At 37.8% G+C, this 21,534-nt stretch overlaps 1 protein-coding gene across 2 annotated transcripts in view; it reads right to left on the reverse strand.

The window, feature by feature from the left end:
- Positions 1 to 21,534, reverse strand: part of LOC129776040 (protein real-time) — a 45,995-nt gene that overhangs the window by 16,832 nt on the left and 7,629 nt on the right. For both annotated transcript variants that reach the window (XM_055781410.1, XM_055781411.1), the window contains exon 2: positions 22 to 497. In XM_055781410.1, coding sequence (XP_055637385.1) covers positions 22 to 497 — 476 coding nt within the window. The remainder of the gene's footprint in view (positions 1 to 21; positions 498 to 21,534) is intronic.

A 21,534-nucleotide genomic window follows, 5' to 3' on the forward strand; every position in this document is an offset into this window, starting at 1 on the left:
TTTCAGGCTAATTTCACTCACCTGTCCACATGGGTAATACCCTCCTTCTTCAGCTCGTTGATGAAGAACTCTATAATTTCTTTGCCCTTTTGTGTGGTTTGCGAATACTGCTTCATTCCCATTTTCTCCATCGAGTGCTCGAAGCCGAAAAAATTCTTAATGTCGAGCGTGGCCGTCTGATCGAAGCAGGTCCAGTCGGGATTCTCCGGGTGAGCATAGTAGCGGCACTTCTCGAAGATTTCGATCCTCGAGGAGAACGTTTCGTTGGTGGCTTCGATGTTCAGGGTGCGAGCCTTCATGTCCAGAAAGTTCTTCTGAATGAAGAACGCAACGTCGATGCCAATGATTTTTTTGAAGAGATACGGAGCATCGACGGCCAGCTTGCAGCGACGTTTCGTTTCCCGCTTTGCTCCGTTGTCCATGACTTCGTCCTCCATAACTTCGCAATCCAGCACGATCGGCATTTGGGGACACTTGGGGAAACGGCGCTCGTACGCCTGTTGAGGAGGAGAAAAACAAAAATAACTGTCAATAATTATCGCATAAAAACGTTTCTAAACAGTATATTTGCACTTCATTTGGTTAATGAAATACAATGTGCGTCAATCGCAATTAATGTCGATTAGTTCGAAACTGTCAGCACACCATCCCCCTCGCCGGCTTCAATTGTAAAGGATATCAATGAATAACCAATGCGGGCCACCACGTAAATGTACCGCACCGTTTGTGCAACATGGGGTCGAATCCATCACTTAATTGATTGGTTTATTACAGAGTCGATGAGACGGTTGGATGATTTTATTTAATCCACCGACAACAGCCGTCTCTTGCGCCCACATCGATGGTGCCGGAAAATCGTGGTGTGGAAAGTGGAAAGGTCTTGACACTGAGGTATGTATACAAGCATCGCTAAACGGTAAATGCCCATGTTGTTGACGTCCTTTATCGGGTTTTACATATATTGATTTTACACATGGCGGTTACCATTACACCAACCTCCTACACGTTTTGACCCTCTTTTTGATTCAGTCTGTGGAAATTTCCGTGGAAAGTTGTGTAGAATTAAAAATATACACTTCCATCTACACAGTATTCAAAGTTACTGAGCTGAAGGAGTTTTTAAAGGTACATGTAATTCATTTTCATTTCATCCATCCGATGTGAATCCAATGCGGTAGAGTTTAATTACTCACCTACGTTCAAATTTCACAGATGTATGGAACCATGTGGCGAACATTAACGTACTCTCAGATTTCGTTTAATGCGTTGTTGTCCATTTTTTAGTGTTTTTTCAATAGATTAAATTCTTTTCTTGGAAAGTGACAATTGATGTAGGTTGAAATATGATACCAACAGGAATAATCATACTGCAATCTAGCGAAGAACAGTTTATCGTATTGGCTCTGTGTACAATTATACTGATTTAGGTTGGTTAGGGAAGGCAATAATGATATGTAATTCCCCTATACTGTAGATTGAAATAAATGTAAATATGTATTTGATTATGAGCCCATATTTCTGATAATCTCAATTCTAGGAGCAAATTCAAGTTTGTTCCGGGGCCTGTTTCATAGCTATCAGAGATAGAGATTATTATAGAGCATCTTTATGTTCTCAAAAAACTTCCCATTATCGAACAAACCTCGGGGAAGAGGTTATCTATGAGACTTTGATCCCGAGAATAAACTGGAAAACGTGGTTGTTGTTATCGGTAGGAAACTCCTTAGTTCTGAATCAATTGTGTGAACGCATACCCAGCGTAGTATCGAAGGCACTAAGTCCACTTCCAATTCGTATTTTACATGGGTATTTATAAATATTATCGCACGTATTTCCAAAACTTTCTCATCATTCTATTCAACAGGAACTTTATCGAACTTTTTCCAAGCAACACAGGTTATGTTTTCCGTGAGCATCAAGCGTAATAATATTGAATATCGATGTTATTTAAGTCTTTTAGTATCGAACGACGATATATCGTCGTTCGGTGCACTTATCAAAAATACCAACGACGATATATCGTTGCGCCTCCGTTGGGACCTTATTGTACTCATCACAAGAGGTCTGATTTTCAAAATAACTTTATAAAACGTTAAAATGGTTCATGTTCGATGCAACACAAGTGAAAAAACGGTTATCAGATTTAACCTTCTGTTATGTTTTATGCTGATTAGTGCCGCGGGTCTGTATATGTTAAGACGCGTCCACATTACGTCAATAGGCATCGGTAATCGGCCTTATGTGCCCGGTGAAGCCGAATAATGCGCGATTCACATAGAACGTTACGGAGAAGAACGTCTACGTTCCGTCAATGTCTCCATTAATTCACACATGCAGTCAATGCTTGCACCAGCACCGTCACGTCAAATGTCAAACGAATGATTTATTTAATGTTATTCATGGTGTCGCCACCTACAACAATTTTAAATTGCAATGCCCTCTTTCGAATCAGCTTGCCTAGAATCAGTTCTGTTTTGAAAAAATCAATGAAAATTTAAAAAAATAATTATTTAAATGCTTAAACCCCGTAGTCCCGATCTGCATTCAACAAAAATAATATACAGACTATTTCTCTCAGCTAGTCGTGAATGATTTTTATTTTTTTTAGTGACGTATTACCAGCCCCATGATCCACTCGTGTAGTAGATCTGTCTGACGCTTGCCGTGCATCATAGCGTTATCCATCCGATTTATTATCCGACTTCTGTTATTGCATTGCAAATGATGGCAAAAAAAATTGAAATTGATCATTTTAAATGCATTTCAAGACTGTAGAAAAACTGATAGATATTTTTGCAAATTTATCGATAGAAAGAAGTTGATTTTTGTCAGTTCATCTGAATTGTCTGTGCAATGAATTGTGCCATTTTTACAATGGTTAAAAAAATTGAACAAAGAAGTTGTCTCAAACTATGTATTGCATATAGAATTTCGTGTTGTATATGGAGAAATTCCACACAAACTTAGGATCCAGAATAGCCTTATCAAGGTGTTGAAGTCTGCGTCTTGTTAGAGCTCCGCAATTGCAGAGCAAATGTTCCGAGGTTTCGCTTTCGACATTACAAAAGCGACAAATAAAATCTTGTACTAAACCAATGTTTTTCTTTTATTTCACAGAGGCTTTAAACTTTCCATTTTTTTCATTCCTAGCGGTGAAAAAGGCCATTTTTACATGAATGTCGATTGAGGGAGGGTTCTGGAATTGATTCAACTGTCGTTCGCTTAGTAAGCGGACAAGCAATACATTTGGCTACGAAGAAGTCTTTCTCCATTATCTCTTTGCCTGCGCTACGACTATAGTGTGCTACATATACAACGTCTCTTCGCCGTGAAGTCAACGTAAAGGAATGAAATGTCAACTATTCTCTCGTAGAAATCGTATGGTAGCAGTCACATACAAAATAAGTCCAAGAGAATAGTTGACAGGACGGTACAAACTACAGATTTTTGTGTAAAAGTACAGAGGTACAGATTTTCTGGAGTAAAAAATAATAACACGTGGAGTTGGTAAAATGATTATTGGAACTCTCAAAGCTTCTGCAATGTTAAATCCAAGATACATTCCCAATCTAACAAGCATCATAGAAGTATTGAAAGCGTTTCAGAATTTTATGATGGGGAATGAAAACCATGCCTAAATATAAAATTACCCCGTAAAGAAATCTACCTTGAACAAAAATCGATTGCCTGAAAAGAAATGACAGTTCGCGCGCATTTTCTTATCAAGCCTCATCCCTCGGAAACCCTGAACTCACGATGCTACATGAATACCTGAAAGACTTTTATCTAACCATTTCACAAATATCTGCGAGGAATTTTACATTGTTTCAATGTGCACTGCTACTGAATTTGAAGATCATTTGAAAACGGCATTAATATTAATGTTGGGATGGCATCAGAAAAAAAATATAACAACGATGACGAAAACAGATAATTTTGAAGCGTATTTGAAATACCGTTTTTTGTAGAGCTGATCAAGCGAACGACAAAAAGATTTTAATTATTTGACGCTCAAGGCTGCTGTTTCTAAAAGTTTTGATTGAACATCGTTTATTGAATGAAAGTATGCAATCTAAATTTAGAAAAAACTATATATAAGCATCATCAAACGCAGGAGTGATTTGAGACTTGCAAATGTTAATGAACATTTGCAGCAAATATAGTATTTGTTGTAAGGAAATGTAATATTTTGTAGAAATAACGATAGTGGCTAGAGAGCTATAATCCAGTAGATAGAAACAATGAAGTTTATTATGCATTTTGTATATTCAAAAACCACAAATATATGTATTTAAAACAATAACAAGTATATTTTTTTCACCCTGTCATAGTGAAAAATATGGCAACTATATTCATTCTGTATAATATGTTTCACCTTTATGAAATATAGAGTCACAGTTTGTAGTTTTCAGATTCCTACTATCCATGTCGTAGCGCAGGTTTCGATGAGACAATTTTCACAAGACAGTGAGTGACTGATATCTTCTCAAGAAGGAAATGAGGGAATGCGGCTCATCGATAATTTGCACATTGTTGATAATCTCACAAAGAATGTCTAACGAAGCGGCTAAGTGGACAAACAATGAGATTATTTTGCTATGCGTAACGACAGCAAATAGACACACGTGTGGACAGGTAATGTTGCTATGCTGCAGCAACGAACGAGACAAACGAGTGTTATTAGGAATGTTACCAAAGGAGGAAGAGGGGGCGATGAACCATCATTTAGGGAGATGACAATGCCGGAGAAATGTAAATGAGCATTGGGCATCCTCACCGAAGATTTGAAGTCCAAATTACTAAGCATTACAGCAATGTTGTATTGTCATCCCTGATGAAGCAACAATAGCGAAATTGTTTTTTAATTTGCATTTCTCATAGTAGTTTGATGATGGTTTGACCAACTAAGTTTGTAGAACTTTAGTGCGCGAAACCATACCTTTTTTTTAATTGAACGCCGTCTCCGATTTCTTGCACGGACCGAAATGTTTTACCTAGAAACTATGTACAAATGATTCTTTTTTACGCGATTCTCTTGAAATTACACGATTTACTTGAAATTATGAGATTTTTTTATGTGATTTTTTTAAAATTACACGATTTACTGTCCAACGTCACTTCAAAATTCTGCGAAAGTGTGTGCGAGTGTAGTTGTGACGAGCGCACGCCAGTGATGAGGCAATCTTTTTTTACGCGATTCTCTCGAACTTACGCGATTTTTCTACGTGATTTGCTCGAAATTCGGCGATTTTTTTCCGTGCATAGACAGTCACGTAAAAAAGTATTCAGTGTATTAATAATTATTTCTAAATGCTTTCAGTTGCAATACGTTAGTGTTCGTAAATCCCAGTACAGAGAATGTCCTCATGGCCATATAATGTCCATAATACTCAAGTTTTTGATGAATCCAAGGTACGAGTTTTTTTTTGTTTTTCATTTTTAATTTTAAGAAGGGTAACGGGCTTCTAACCTATAGCTCAAATAAACACAGATTGATTGATTTCATAATTGGCCTTAATCAAGACTGGATGCAAATTAATGTTGTTATTCAAAGCGTCTAACATGAAAAAACTGCCAAGAACAAACTTTGATACACCTGAAACACCTGGAACGCTACTTTGAAATGCCTGAAACATTCAACATTTCGTAATCAGTATGCAATGTTTCTTAAAAATGTGTAAAAATTATTATTTTGCAATGGACGACTTTCAGTAGCTGTGCACGTACACCTGTACTTGTACATTGACAATTTTTCAGGAATTGCTAGAATAGTCAGGAATAATCTGAAGAGATTGTAAATTGTTAAAGCTGCTTGATTGAGTTTCCCTTCCAATTAGTTTTTCAGTTACATAGGTTTTAAGAAACTAAATTCTATCACATCGTACCTAGTACAGTGGAACCCCGATTATCCGCGGAATAGTCTAGCTGGCTCACTGCGAATAACGAAAATCGCGGATAACGCAATAAAGGACTAAAAATGAGTTCCAAACACGAAGAAAAAGAAATTTCATCACGAGAACTATGTTTTATCAACACAGAAATTATTTAACTATCCATCTAGAAGGTCGTGTAGACCAGTAGTCAGATAATGTAAAAGCAGTGATCAAAACATAAGTGGATGAGTCTTTCAACCACTGACAAACTCCGGGGAGGCCTATGGATAATCGAGGTTCCACTGTATAGGCATAATTTCTGGTACACGGAATGTTTGCCACAAACCATATTGGCCAATAAATCATCTTTTTACTTGAACGACTCAATATACGGGAGACGAGTAGTACAAACCATAGCCTCTAACCAGCACGATACACGAAATTGCGGGTGATTCTAAGTTGTTGCAAAGCGCGATAGATATCACCATTATCCATGCCACATTTTTCGAGCCCGGTTATCACAATACGTTTTTCGACGTGTCCCCACATGATTGTAAACAACTTTCAGTATAAGTTGTTGTTTATTGCGCGATAATGAACTAAAAGTAACAACTGTCAAATACCTGAAAGAAGGGATTAGATACGTCTTTTACTGTTTGCGTGTAGAATATGTTTACTAGGGTGGCAGCGAAGATGGTCATGTCAAATTTCAAAAACCGACCATGTACATTTTGTTTATTGGCCCCAAAAAAATTATCTGTGCAAAGTTTCAACTCAATCGGACATGATTTAGGGGCGCTCAAAGCGCTCAAAGTTTTGATTTTTTAATCCTCGAAAATCTTCCAAGGGAAGAGTAAAGGAAATTTGGAAAATCGAATTTTTTTTCGATGCCAAATGACTTGAAAATGCATGAAACGTCGAGATCTGGTGTCATCTCGAAAAATTTTTTTTGGTCGAAATTCCGACCTTTTGGGACTGAGAGGCAATGAAGTTTCCATAAAAATAATTATCGAATTTAAAGAACCAACCACGTACATTTTGTTTATTGGACCAAAAAAAAAAAATGACGTGCAAAATTTCAGCTCAATCGGACAGCTCTCAAAGTTTTGATTTTTTGATCCTCGAAAATCTTCCAAGGGGGGAGTGAAGGAAATTTTGAAAATCGATTTTTGTTTTCGGTGCCAAATGACTCAAAAATGCATAAAACGTCGAGATCTGGTGTTATCTTGAAAAAACATTTTTGGCCGAAAATCTTGACCCCCCTGGAAGATTTTCGAGGATGAAAAATCAAAACTTTGAACGTTTTGAGGCACCCCTAAATCATGTCCGATTGAGCTGAAACTTTGCACAGATTCTTTTTTGGGGCCAATAAACAGAATGTACATGGTCGGTTTTTGAAATTCGATGATGAAATTTTTCCCATACATCCATTCCCACCCTAATGTTTACTCATGTACAGGTGTTTATGACTATACTATGTAATTTTATGTTTAAAAGGATTTGAAGATCCGAAGACTCGAAGATCAATAGCTTTAAGAAAATGGTAGATTTGGGACATCCAATATGATTGATAGCACCCCAGACTATTTCAGCAGGGGCTATTTCGAAACTTCTTCTCGAAGAAATTTTAAAGGTGAAGCAGCAATGATAAGGAATGAAGATTGTTGGAATTTTTTTCGCTTTGATTATTAGTTTGCTCAACAAAGTAAAAAGCAATTACAACTTCACTGTAAGTAAGTTATAAATGAACTATGTTCTGCGGCCAGAGAAACACTGATATGTATGTGTACCTACCTCGTCTAAAGTTCAGTGAACAGCCTAGGAAATCTCAACCTTGGAAAAAAAAAATTGTATAGCTTACAGGTCAGCAACGTTAGGCTACACTAATTTTGTCATGGCGGTTCATTCGAATTGATATTACCACTATGAGACCTTGCACTGGGACATATGGGAGGAAAGAGGGGAAAGAAAGTATGAATAGGCAAAGTTTTTCATCATCTAACATGGCAGCGGATGCAGAAAATTCGTCGAATTATCGGGAAGAATATGAAAAGCTTAAGAAAATCTATCGCTTGTTTTTTTTTCTTATTATGTTTTTTCATCTATATTTTTATTGTTTCCAGGAAGTACAATTTCTTAGAAGTTCAACGCAGGCCGTAGAGGCTAGATCCTTGGAAAAACAATAGAGAAAGAGCATTTCTGTGAAATCTGTTTCGAAAAAGTGCACTCCATTTTCATGGATCACAATATTCTACGACCACTCTGAAGCTGAAGTACTTTTTGAAACGTGGATGAAACCGACATATCCCCCGGAAATCTGGAACACTTCTGGTATCCGCTAGAAAATCCAAAACCTGAAATAGGCTAATAAAACTATATTGATTTCTCAGTCAAATGCAACCAGTTGCATTGCAGTCTATTTTTCGGGCGTTATGAGCATTTCAATATGGTCACAATTTTGCCTCTCCCGCCCTTTTCGCCTACCCCGTGTACGATTATTCACTCTTGTGACACAAAAAGCGAGCAAGATATGTTATTTGGCAATGCAATCACAACTAAGCATTTACAAAAAAACGATACATATGATGCTACGTTGGGAAGATGTAATTCCACCGAGGGATGCAATGTCGTCAAGAGAGAGAAAAATGTTTGTTTCGGTTCTGGCGTGCCTGTTGCTGCAGTCTCGGGTAAGAGATGGATTATCCGAAATAAAATTTCAAATTGTTTTCCACCACCCACTCACATCAAAGGTGGAATTCAAATTTGTATTAATCAAGCACTATTCTAGCACCGCCATCATTTAACATAAACAAACCGCTACAATCAGCCGAATTTTATGTCCCAAAATGCTTGGGATGAACACTTTTTTAATAACCACCATTATTTCTACGCCTCGGTTATTTATGGGTCGTTCAATTGCCATTCCATTCGGTGTAGCCCAGTCGACTGTCTGTCGCTCTATTCGTGCGATGTATGTTGCGTTGTTATGCTGTTTTCAAGGTTTTCCCCCAATCAGGTTGGGAAATTTCGTCTTTATCCGTCCACACGGAGCGAATTCAGCACAAAGCGCAACAATGAGTTTCCTCTGTATAAACGACACCGCCGTGGAATTTTCATTTCGCTTGTTCGCTCTCGACTCTTACAGCCGACGAAAAACTTTGTTCTACGCTGGAGGCTCCTTCAGAGCGATGTCAACCCAAGGTAAACCGAAGGAAGGTTATCGCTTGATGTAAATGAGTGGAGTCGATTTCGTGCCGATCCATTTTTTCGCCATAGTGACGAATTATTATCAAGGTTTTTGCTTGCTGGGAAAATGGCGACGGCATCTTTTCATTACGTTTGTAGACGCGTTTAATCGACGGGTAGTCAACAACGTAGTTAATCTCCAACACAAACATTCAAAAGCAGGTTCACAATTGATATTTCTATTATAATAATCTGGGTTCCGTTTGTGCTAGTCTGTACACATTCAAATTCATCACCCGTTTGGCGCTTCGCCATCCATAGGCTTCCCAAAAACCTACAACGAAGGTCGCGCGTGTCGATGCCGCAAAGCTGTTTACCATCGCAATTTACTTTTGCGGGCTCGCACGCTACACTAACCTGTTGAGTTACTGTGCAATTTGTAAACAAGCGCGAAGTGGCAAATATTTGGCAACTTTGCGTTGGCGTAAGCGCGACTGTTGCCGACAACAGCTGCTGCTTCGAAGCTGGCGGGTGATAGTCGGACTAGGTTTTACGTTCGTTCCTATCTATGTGCTTCAGCTGTTTGGTTATCGTTGTTGTGTTGTAAGTTGACCAACTGACGCGTTCTGTTTTTGTTTCCTCCTACTTTGTACCGCTTGATTTATTGGTTTGGTGTCTATGTAGTTCCAAACTGATATTTTTATATAGCATTCGAGCAACAAATTGCTTGCGAATTGAGTTAGCGCCACTCAATTCCATCTTGAGAATATATCATGGCAGTGTCACAAATCGATCTGTGTGTAGAAACTTAAAATGTGTTGTGATTCGTCTACTGAACGTTAACAAGATCAGGCAGTATTTACTATACAAATTCAAGAATGTAGGTATTGAATACAACGAATCGCTTAGAGCTTGTTCGTAACAAGGCACATTCATAGAGTAGCTGGATCTCGACAATCCTATGCATTAACACGCTGTAGTATATTTGAGTGAAACATACATTCAAAGGCTCACTAGAATTTGTTGTATTAGTTTTATAAACAAATCTTCATTAGACTTGAGAAAATAGAAAACAAGTATAATAATTCAGGAAGAGAGTCCAAGAAGGAAGAAAGCGGACGAAACCAACATTAAAAATAGGATTTAAAAAATCTGATAAATAAGGGGGAAAGGATAATAAAACTGATAATGATAATAATTCTGATACCAGATAAGGAGTTCACACAGTAGCAGAATTTAAAAAAGATGATTACAATGTTTCCTTTCAAAGTATTAAATAGTATTAAAAAAAATATAAAAAATTGATATGTTAGATGTCTTGTGAATTGTAAATTTATAATGTAAATAATAATGTAATAAATTCCAGGAACTTTTTTATTAAGGTGACGCAAATTTGTAACGCATTAGATAAATTTGTAGTCCCGGCGGAATGCCACCGGTATTTACAAAAAAATTGGCATCTCAATTAACTCATCCACATTTATGGCTTTTTTAATTCAATGGAATCGAAAAGGTTCCCAAAAATATGGAAAAACTCCTTTCTTGTACCAATCTTCAAATGCGGTAATAGATCCGATGTAAGAAAACTGTCGTGGAGTGACAATTATTTTTTGCATTCCAAAACTTCTTGAGGCCATGATAAACCAAAAACATTTTCAACACCTAAAAGCACGAATTACGAATAAATAACACAGTTTTTTCAAAAGACGTTGAACATCAACAACTTTGCAGCAATTTGTCACATTCACTTTGAATGCAAAGGATAATGGTAATCAAATTGAAGCTCTATACTCTGACTTGGGTGAAGTCATTTGGGACCACTTTTGTTTTTCTTAAAAGTGTTGATTCACTTATCTACGCAGATGATATGAAGCTGTATATGGAAATAAAGAATAAAAACGACTTTCAGACATTCAAAATTGTATGTTAGAAAATGTTAGAAAATGCACTTTGATGTTTTTTAAAGAAAAAAAGCACCATGGACAGAGATGCCAACCTTCCTGATTTTTCAGGATTTCCCTGACTTTTTGACTCGTATCCTGATATCCTGACAACTACTCAATTTTGCCTGATTTTTCTGAACTGATCCTGATTTATCCTGATTTTTGAGTTTTTCAACTTTATCACAATAAAAATTATCCGTGATAAATATACCGGGATTCCTGTCAGAGTTGCTCTAGTTGGAAATGAAAACTGTCAAATAGCTTACATAAGAAAGATCTCCGGTCCTGACTTGTATAATGATTTGTCTTTCTTTCGTTTATTATTTATTCCGAAGCGATTCACGTTGTCGAAAGTGTCGATATTTATTAAACTTTGAAGTTGACGTGAAAGAAAGATTCTCTATCAGATTGGCACGCTCGAATGCAGTTTCTTTTTTCATATTATGAAAGAAAATAATTTCTTGGTGTTTTTTTGAATGCCTAAAACACGTGGTGCATTTATTCCACCTGAAAATCCATTATGATTTTTGCTTCACTATGACAGAAAATGAAGCTCAATGCCGTCAACGCCAATAGAATGAATGAAAATTGAGGGTAATTTTGCGAGACCTTTTTTTCTGTCACTCCAAAATCCAATTCGTGCCATCACTGATCCACCGTTGATGAGCATCTGGTGAAGCTTGGTCACGTAAATCTTTACGATATGTAGGTTACATACAATTTGATTGAAATATCTTTGCATTGAGTTGCATTGCATTTCAATCTGCAACTCACTTTTTTGTTCGATAAAAACAAGATAAAGGGTGTGTCACATCAAATTGCATCACGGAAAAAACGCTGTAGAAATTCGCCCAGTAGACCGATCCTTTTGAAAATTTTAGACAGTAAAATAAAAACTATTAAACAACTTTTAGCATTTTCTTTTTATTCATACTTCGAGCCCAAGCCCGTATGCTCGCACCTTCCTCTTTACCCCGTCCATAAGGTTCTGTACAACGTCAGGTTGTAGTTTTTTTTTAACAGAAATCCATTTTCTCTTGAAGTCCGCCTCCGATTTGACAACTTTTGGGTTCTTCCGGAGGGCCTGCTTCATAATCGCCCAATATTTCTCTATTGGGCGAAGCTCCGGCGCGTTGGGCGGGTTCATTTCCTTTGGCACGAAGGTGACCCCGTTGGCTTCGTACCACTCCAACGCGTCCTTCGAATAGTGGCACGAAGCGAGATCCGGCCAAAAGACGGTCGGGCCCTCGTGCTGCTTCAATAGTGGTAGTAAGCGCTTCTGTAGGCACTCCTTAAAGTAAACCTGCCCGTTTACCGTGCCGGTCATCACGAAGGGGGCGCTTCGCTTTCCGCAAGAGCAGATCGCTTGCCACACCATGTACTTTTTGGCAAACTTGGATAGTTTCTGCTTGCGAATCTCCTCCGGAACGGTGAATTTGAAGAACAACAGGCCCGGCAGCTGACGAAAGTCCGCTTTGACGTAGGTTTCGTCGTCCATTACCAGGCAATGCGGCTTCGTCAGCATTTCGGTGTACAGCTTCCGGGCTCGCGTCTTCCCCACAATGTTTTGCCTTTCGTCGCGGTTAGGAGCCTTCTGAACCTTGTATTTACGCAAGCTCTCCCGCTGCTTGGTCCGCTGGACGAATGAACTTGACAAATTCAGCTTATTGGCGACATCCCGGACCGAACTTCTCGGATCACGTCTAAACTGCTTTACTACGCGCTTGTGATCTTTTTCACTGACGGAGCATCCATTTTTGCCGTTCTTCACCTTCCGGTCGATGGTTAGGTTCTCGAAGTATCGTTTTAGTACTCTGCTGACCGTGGATTGGACGATTCCCAGCATCTTACCGATGTCCCGATGTGACAACTCCGGATTCTCGAAATGAGTGCACAGGATTAATTCACGACGCTCTTTTTCGTTCGATGACATTTTTCCAAATTTACGAAAAATTGACAGTGAAGCATGGCCAACGTGATCTATACACTCTTATCTGATTATAAGCGAAAGCTGAAGATATAATTCCTAAAAATTAAATTTCTACAGCGTTTTTTCCGTGATGCAATTTGATGTGACACACCTTTATACGCGAAATAAACAACCTTAACCAACCTAACCAAAAAGTCAGTCTTCAGCAGAAGGAAGTCATGCTCCGTGTCCAGTGCGGTTGGAAAAAAATATCTGTATAATAAACTTCTACAAAGTAACACGTCGGTAAATTCCCATAAGTACTGTTAGCAACTAGACAAATTAAAGGTAGTGATCCAGGACAAACATCGTGAATTAGTCTATGTTATAGGCATAAGGCCAACGCAAAGCTTCGTGTCTCGATAAATAAAATATTTTGGAGTCTGACTGGGACAACAACTAAACTAATCAATTATTACATCCTCAGATTATCACAGGTTCACAGGACACTGTAAAAAATACCTTGGACAGTTTTCGACGAAAAAGCAAACATGATCTAGTAGGATAGTTTTTAAGCTGTATGAAAGATAACGAAAGATTGTGGAGCAAAACTGTGCAAATAAAATAAAATAATTGTATATCTGCCTATAAACGAAAGATTGTGGAGCAAAACTTTGCATATAAAATAAAATATTCGTATGTCTGCTTTTGTTCTCCAAAAAATCGACACAAGTTTTCCGGATAACCCAATATGAACTATCCTGATTTTTATTTCCATTCTCCCTGATTTTTGAAAAAAATAGTTTGCAACCCCGACCATGGATGATGTTAAGCTAGGAAATCAACCCATAAATAGATGTCAACGAGTAAGAGACGAGTTAAATTAGAAACTAAACTTTTTTGATCATTATAATACAATCATCCATAGAACAAATAATATGTTGAGCTTCATCAAATCCTTTAGCTACCATTTTCAGGATCCGTGCACAGTGAAAACATTGTACGTCACATTTCCATTCTCCCTGATTTTTGAAAAAAAATAGTTTGCAACCCCGACCATGGATGATGTTAAGCTAGGAAATCAACCCATAAATAGATGTCAACGAGTAAGAGACAAGTTAAATTAGAAACTAACCTTTTTTTATCATTATAATACAATCATCCATAGAACAAATAATATGTTGAGCTTCATCAAATCCTTTAGCTACCATTTTCAGGATCCGTGCACAATGAAAACATTGTACGTCACATTCGTCAGATCAATTCTCAAATATTGTAGTATTGTATGGTCCCCCCACATGTCACGATTCTATTTATTATCGACATCATATCACAACGAGTGAAATCAGAACAAATAATCTTCTTTTTCTGAAATGGCACTAACGTTCCTAGAGGAACTTCGCCGTCTCAAGGTAGTATTACTCGCGTCATTTTTATTAGTACTTAGTTGAGATTTCTATGCCAAATAACACGCCTTGAATGCATTCTGAGTTGCAGGCTCTAGAATACGCGTGACCACAGTGCAAGTCGGAGAAAATTTCTCTGATGAAAAATCCCCGCGACCAGAACGGGAATCGAACCCGAACCCCCGGCATGTGGCGCTAACCACTTGGCCACGGGAGCAGAAGAAATATTAGAAAAACTTATTTTTTTACCCCCAATTAGGCATCTGAGAAACTCTAAAATTTTCTACATATTTTACCGAAGAACAAGTTACGCCAAATTTCTATTTCTATTAATCGTATGATGAGCCTCTGTTACGAACACAGTGAAATAATTGATGTAACAAAGTTAGGGTCAATGCTTGAAGACATTCTGGATAGAATGATATATATTTATATTTGACGGTAAATAATTATATTTAATATTAATATTTGGGCAGCATATGTAGTCTATGCTGGTTTGACGAAATAAATAAATAGATATTTAGTTTATGTAACTTGTTAAATTCGTCTTTTAAAAATGAATGAATGAATTATCCTGCTAGCTTTATTTAGTTTATGTTAGTAAATAGCATTAAGTAGTATTAGGAATGTATTGGTCTACATAAGTTGACGACTAATAAATGAAATGGTTTTCTTGTTGAATGGTTGAGTACCTATCACGAATCGACAGCTGGTTGAATCTTCAGAATCTTGATATCGATAGGACCCATTTCACCCCAATTACATTTGCATTGGCGAGAGTTCGACTGAGGTTGTAACTTACTGGCAATTTTGAAGCGAAAATCCGGAATACTGTCGAAATAAGCTCCACGACTGCTATTACCGCATCGCTCACTGATTCGTAGGTGCGTTGTCTTGATGCCAAATGTTTTTTTTATTCTGTTTTATTGTTTTTCATAGCGAATTTTGGGTGTAAAAGTTCTTTCAAATACTTTCAGAATGAAAAATGGTCACCTCACGAAATTGAATTGTTTCGAAAGATTATAAAAATAATGAATATGATTATTATTGAACAGTGAAGGTGAAGTAGCAAGTCCACAGGTTTCAAGAGATGAACCAACTTAGGGCTGAAAATCTCTGTAATGAAGACAAAAAAAACTTTTTGAAACGTAGAATGTTGTTCATGCTGCCAAATGAAATCCTACCCAAATTCAACAAAGTTACTGATGTCTACCTCGTTTCCTTTGCGTACTAAGGAACATCGTAAGCATATCGACGTCATTACACTGATCCCAAAACGGTTTTCGATCTTGTTGACCATAAAATATTGCAAATCAATATAAACAAATTGGGAGTCTCATTTAACTATGCAATCGCAAAATTGCCATGGGATCATCTTTATCGAGGTGATTGTTTCACGGAACAAGGTTGTGTTATGCTGATGGTTTAAAAATTGTTTTTTTTTTGTAATTAGAGTTATGTGACCCAGGTACATTACAAACGCTTCACTGTTCTTCAATACATTGTATTCTAGAGACATGCTGCCTTGTTTGGGATTCGCGTTTATTTACATGTTTTTGAGTTTTGCTCAACGAGTCCAATATTTACTGCGTTGGAAATATTGAGTTTCGTTGCAATTATGCATCATTTGTGAGAGGTTTTGATTTTCTGTTTCCATTGGAAGAGAAGTGCAGCTGAATCGCATCTAATGCATGTAGAAGTTTACGGGGAATCTGCACCATCGGATAGATTTGTAGACAAATGAAAAGTGAAGAATTTCGTGATAAACATAAAAATCAAAAAAGTTTGAAGACGAAGAATGAGAGACATTATTCGATCGAAACTCGTTTCAAACAGAGCTTGCAGATCTACTGGAGGTCACTCGTCAAGCTATGTCCAAACGATACATCCAAAAGCATGTCCGAAATGATGATTGGCACAAAAAGAAGTTTTTTGCATTGAATCGTAACCGGGGGCGAAAAATGGATTCACCACGACAATCCAAAGCGAGCTATAGCCGAAAGACGTCCAGATTGTGCGACCAGATTCGAGTCGATCTTGATTCCATCATGACAACGCTCGGTCTCTAGTGCTGTTAGAGTTACAAACTATTTGAAAAATAGGGGATGGGTAATTCTGGTTCACCCGCATTATAGTCCAGACCTAGCTCCTTCCAACTACCATTTGTTTCGATCAATACAAAATACAATTTCTGGAATATTTCTCTCTTTCTTCCACTATTGAATATTAAATGTTTTTGTATATTTTTATGAATTGTTCATGAACTCGTTTAGATAATTTCCAAGAATATGAATTTTAACACCACACCATATCCCTTTTTTCCAATAATAGACATATTGAGAACGAACGATTAAGTTGACAGATCTACAGTGTTTGAATATCTGTCAATATTCAATGAAACACAATATGTCATGCAAATAATCACTCACGGATATATAACCTAACATTGATGGATGACTCAAATACTTAACCGAATGACAGTATTCACTTCTGTTGCACCAAATGAATAAACAAAGCGAAGTCTGTTGATTGCATATCCGAGCTGTACCAAACATCGCACACCACTTTCGATGCATGTACACCAGTTAGAACCGCATATATCGTCCCGTTCTAGCTATAGTGAATAACCGCTGCACAGACAAGTGCAGAGTGATAAATGGCACATAAAAAATTACGTCATCATTCGGTCACCATTCGCGAAGAGCAACGAATGGAAGAAGAGCTAAATCAAGAGAGTTTTGGTTTCTCACTGGAGCGGTGCTGCTAGAAAAGTTTTGCGGAAAAAAATATAATCTGACTACCCTTCCCTGAGCATCTAGAAAGCTAAATATTCATTCGCTTTGCGTAGTACGTATGATCCTGCTGCTTAATGACGCATGGAGAGGTTCGACATGTAATGAGGGTTGTGTCCCATTCACCCGAAACACGTTTACCCGAAGCACATTTACCCGAATGACATTCACCCGAATGTTACAAATACCCGAATGCAACATATACCCGAATGGACATTTACCCGAATGAACATTTACCCGAATGCAACGTTTACCCGAATGGGATGTTTAGCCGAATGAAGAAGGAAAAATTCCGACAAATCAGTTTATGAGTTTTGTCGAATCTGCTGTTAGGAAGTTACGAAGTAAACTGAGAAATTGTAATGAGGAAATTCGAAAAAGATGTTGAAGACTTCGCTGTGTTATTTTTAGAAATTAGTGTAGGCACAATTGACATGCTGTCTTCTTTCCTTTCCGTATTGCTCTTTAAGACCAAGAGATCATTCAGAAATGAGCATGGGTTATGAAATATTTCGAAAATTAAACAGGTAACTTTAACATAATTTTGTTTAATGAAAATGTGAAAAGAATAGATAACAAAAAAATGTCGAAGCGGCGGCCTCTCGCAAGCAAATCTGTGTTCCACCGATTGCCCGGTTTGTTTGAAATATAGGAGACGATCCTTTAGTCAGGTCCGACCGAGCGTTAGCGAGCGTCGGACTGCATACGTTTACCTGGTGCATTACGTTTGCCCGGTTAATTATGCATGTCATGCATTTTGATTGCCTGGTTGCAAACGTGATGCACCAGATAAACGTATGGCGTCCGACGCTCGTAAACGGGCTGCGTCTAGTGATCCCCGATTTTTTAAATTAATCGTTCATCAGCTAATCGAATACTTTTCAGCAGTTTGTTATTCGATACGATTAATCGCCCCAAATAATCGATTAATCGATTAATCGTCACACTGAGCGAAATAATTAGTTAGACTAATGTTCCTCATTTGCTAGAAAGCCATCTTGAATCAAAAAAGTGTTCATTCCGCCTGAATATCAATTATTATTTTTTACGCTCCCCTAAACTCGTTAACGAAGCTCAATTCGCATTGACGCCATTGAGCTTTGTTTACGATCCCAGAGGAGCGTCAAAAATAATGATTGAATTTCAGTAAAAAACTGCAGCGGCCATACGTTTTTTTTCTCTGGGTTTGGATCGATTAATCGACGTAAACTATTCGTTCGCTTCGATTATTGGTTGCGCAGTATTCGTTCGATTAATAATCGATTTCTGTAGGAAGTATTCGATTAATCGATTAATCGAACGATTATCGGGGATCACTAGCTGCGTCATCCATAAGAATGAATGGACTTAATAATACGTTATGAAACTGCATTCTTTCACTTTTCATTATTTTGAAAATGAATTTTATTCAATGCCAGTATTTCTCGAATTGCACTTCCCACGAAAAATACTTTTTGAATGGAAATGAAAGTATGAGACAAATATGGTCTTTATATAACACTGATCAGAATAAAATATACAAATACAAATACAAATATAGTAAAATTTGTGTATTATTTGAATATATCCTTCCTTTGGGTAAGTGTCGCTTTCGGGTAGATGTTACATTCGGATAATTGTTACATTAGAGTAACTGTCGCATTCGGGTAAATGTTACATTCGGGTAAATGTCACACTCGGGTAATTGTTGCATTCGGGTAAATGTCGCATTCGGGTAAGTGTCAATTCGGGTAGATGCTGCATTCGGATAGCTGTCGCTTTCGGGTATTTGTTACATTCGGGTGAGTGGGTTTCGGGTAAATGTGACACAATCGCAATGAGTTAGAGGCAGAGAGGTAGAGAAGATACTATAAACTTTCTGCACCGAAATCGTTCATGATGCAACTGCAATCTCGAGGAAAGTAAAGCTCACTTTAAGGGTATTTCATAAAAAAGTAGTACCACCAAACCGAGAATTTAAAAAACAATTTAAGAACGATTGTTGTAGGCTCAAAAGAGTATCGATTCTACTAAATTTATCGACTAAACACCTAAATTCGTCTAACGAAATTTTACACGAACTGTTTCATGTTTGCTAACCGGTTTTGTAGCAGCTGAAAGGTGCCTCGAAACGTAAGAAATGGAATGTGTGTACAAGGAGCGTCGGAAAACTTGCAAAAAAAATCACTTTTAACTGGAAAAATTAAAGGGTGTTGGTTTTACCCGAATTCCTTCTAGTGCAACTTTCAATACTCGGAGATAAGTTGGAAAATGTGTTTCAGTGCAGAGTAAGTAATTAATATAAAAGCGATATGTAATTATTGCGTTCAAATGTCATTTACATCATACAGTTTTTCGTCAATTTTGTTCGAATGTTTTCGGTCAAAAAAAGCTTGTTTGCATGCTGAGCATACGTACTATATGGTATAGAATTCAGAGCAACGAGAATGAATTTTTGGATATTTTGGATCGTCACATTGCAATACAATTCAATCAAGAGCGGGTACTGGTGTCAGTTTTCAATATGATTACTCGAAGCTATGACTCTCTCTCGTTAACAAAATGGTTTTATTCTGGCTCTTTTTTGACGTAGAACTACGTCTTTCATTTCTATACCAGGGTGTAAAATAAAAGTTTCGAAAACGAAAGCTTTACCCCGGAGACCGAGGTTGTGAGGGTTAGTAGCTTCTTAACAACTGAAGGAAATGGTATGATAAACACTTCATTCGAAAGATAAAATGTCTACGCGTTATATACTTGTTAGTTTTTCATCCAGAAACTTATTTCAATAGCCTTAAAATTGCTTTCAAAACAAGCTATTGAAATCACCAATCGGTATATAAGCGAGCGCCGCTCGGAAATCCACTCAGTCATAATTGTACAGCGATTGGAGCATGTTGTCACTGTTGTGGTGAAGCTAACTTCGTTCATCATGAAAGCGCTGATGAACGGTGTCACCAAGAGCCTGTTTGTGGACTTTAGGCCAGAAGGGAGGAGCAGGAGAGTGATGCCACTGAAAAAGCAACCGAGAAAGTACCACTTGAGGCATCGAAGCAGCCGCCACACACACATACACGCGCAACTCTTTTTGTTTGTTATCTAGCATCGAGAAGATTCTGGAAAGATGTTTTTTTAATTTTTTTATAAAAATAATGTTATCGTTGCTGAAAAATGATCTGCCAGTTTCCCTTGGAATTGAAAATTACATTCAAGCAAATTACATGAAGAAATTAGATAAATATGATTTCTGACGGGGGCGGGGTGGGGGTGCAAATCAACTCTTCCGCCTCGGGAGCAAAAGCTTTACTTGACGCCACTGGTAAGACCAAACGCATTTGGTTTTGTGATTTTTCAATCAAGTGCAGTTAGCAGGAAAGCTTCTGAAGATTATTCTTCCCCATCAGTAGAATATTTTCGTATCCAATATTGGATGCAATACCTTGTGCCTCCAACGTAACGCTTTCGTTTTCGAAGTCCCCCAAGTATTCATTTATTCATTCATTCAGAATGGATTCAGATTCAACATCAACCAAATGATCACTAAATCAACGATAGTCCTACGTCAACCTTGCGGTTATACCACAGATATAACACACTTCCTGTATTTACATTATTACAGTTACATTGTACAGGGTGGGCCATTTAAAGTGGAAGGATTTGTTTTTGCAATAGCAAAGTAAAGAAGTGGAATTTTAAATTTTTTTTTTGAAATTCATTTATTTTGGTCCAAGGAGATTTGTTCTAACTACTTTTTGATTATGATATCTCGTAAATGACCGCCTCTGGCCTTGACCGCAAAATGTGCCCTTTTTTCGGCATTTTCCATCACTTTGCCCAATGTTTCGGCCGATATGGCAGCAATTTCTTGTCGGATATTGTCTTTCAGCGCAGCCAGGGTCCTTGGTTTACCAGTGTATACCTTGGATTTCAAATATCCCCATAAAAAAAAGTCAGGAGTCGTCAAATCAGGTAATCTCGGTGGCCAGTCATAATCGCCGTTTTTCGATATTAATCTTCCGGGGAACATTTCGCGCAATAATTTGGTCGTGGCAGCCGCTGTATGGCATGTAGCGCCGTCTTGTTGGAACCAGTAATTGTCCAATTCATTTTCACGAACAAATGGCAATAAAAAATCGGTTATCATTGTCCGATAACGCTCCCCATTCACGGTTACCGTTGCTCCATTTTCGTTTTCAAAGAAGTACGGGCCGTTGACTTTATCGGCATAAATGCCACACCACACAGTAACTTTTTGGTCGGAAAGAGGTTGCGTTTCGATGAATTGAGGGTTTTCAGTAGCATAAAACCGACAATTTTGTTTATTCACTCCTCCATTCAAGTTGAAATGCGCCTCATCAGACATTATGATTTTTTGCCAAAAGCCACAATTGAGAAGTTATTTTGAATGTACAGCTGAACAATTTCAGCGCGTTGTTTAGGTGTGTA

Source organism: Toxorhynchites rutilus, chromosome 3, assembly GCF_029784135.1.
Source record: "Toxorhynchites rutilus septentrionalis strain SRP chromosome 3, ASM2978413v1, whole genome shotgun sequence".
NCBI classification, from domain to species: Eukaryota; Metazoa; Arthropoda; class Insecta; order Diptera; family Culicidae; genus Toxorhynchites; species Toxorhynchites rutilus.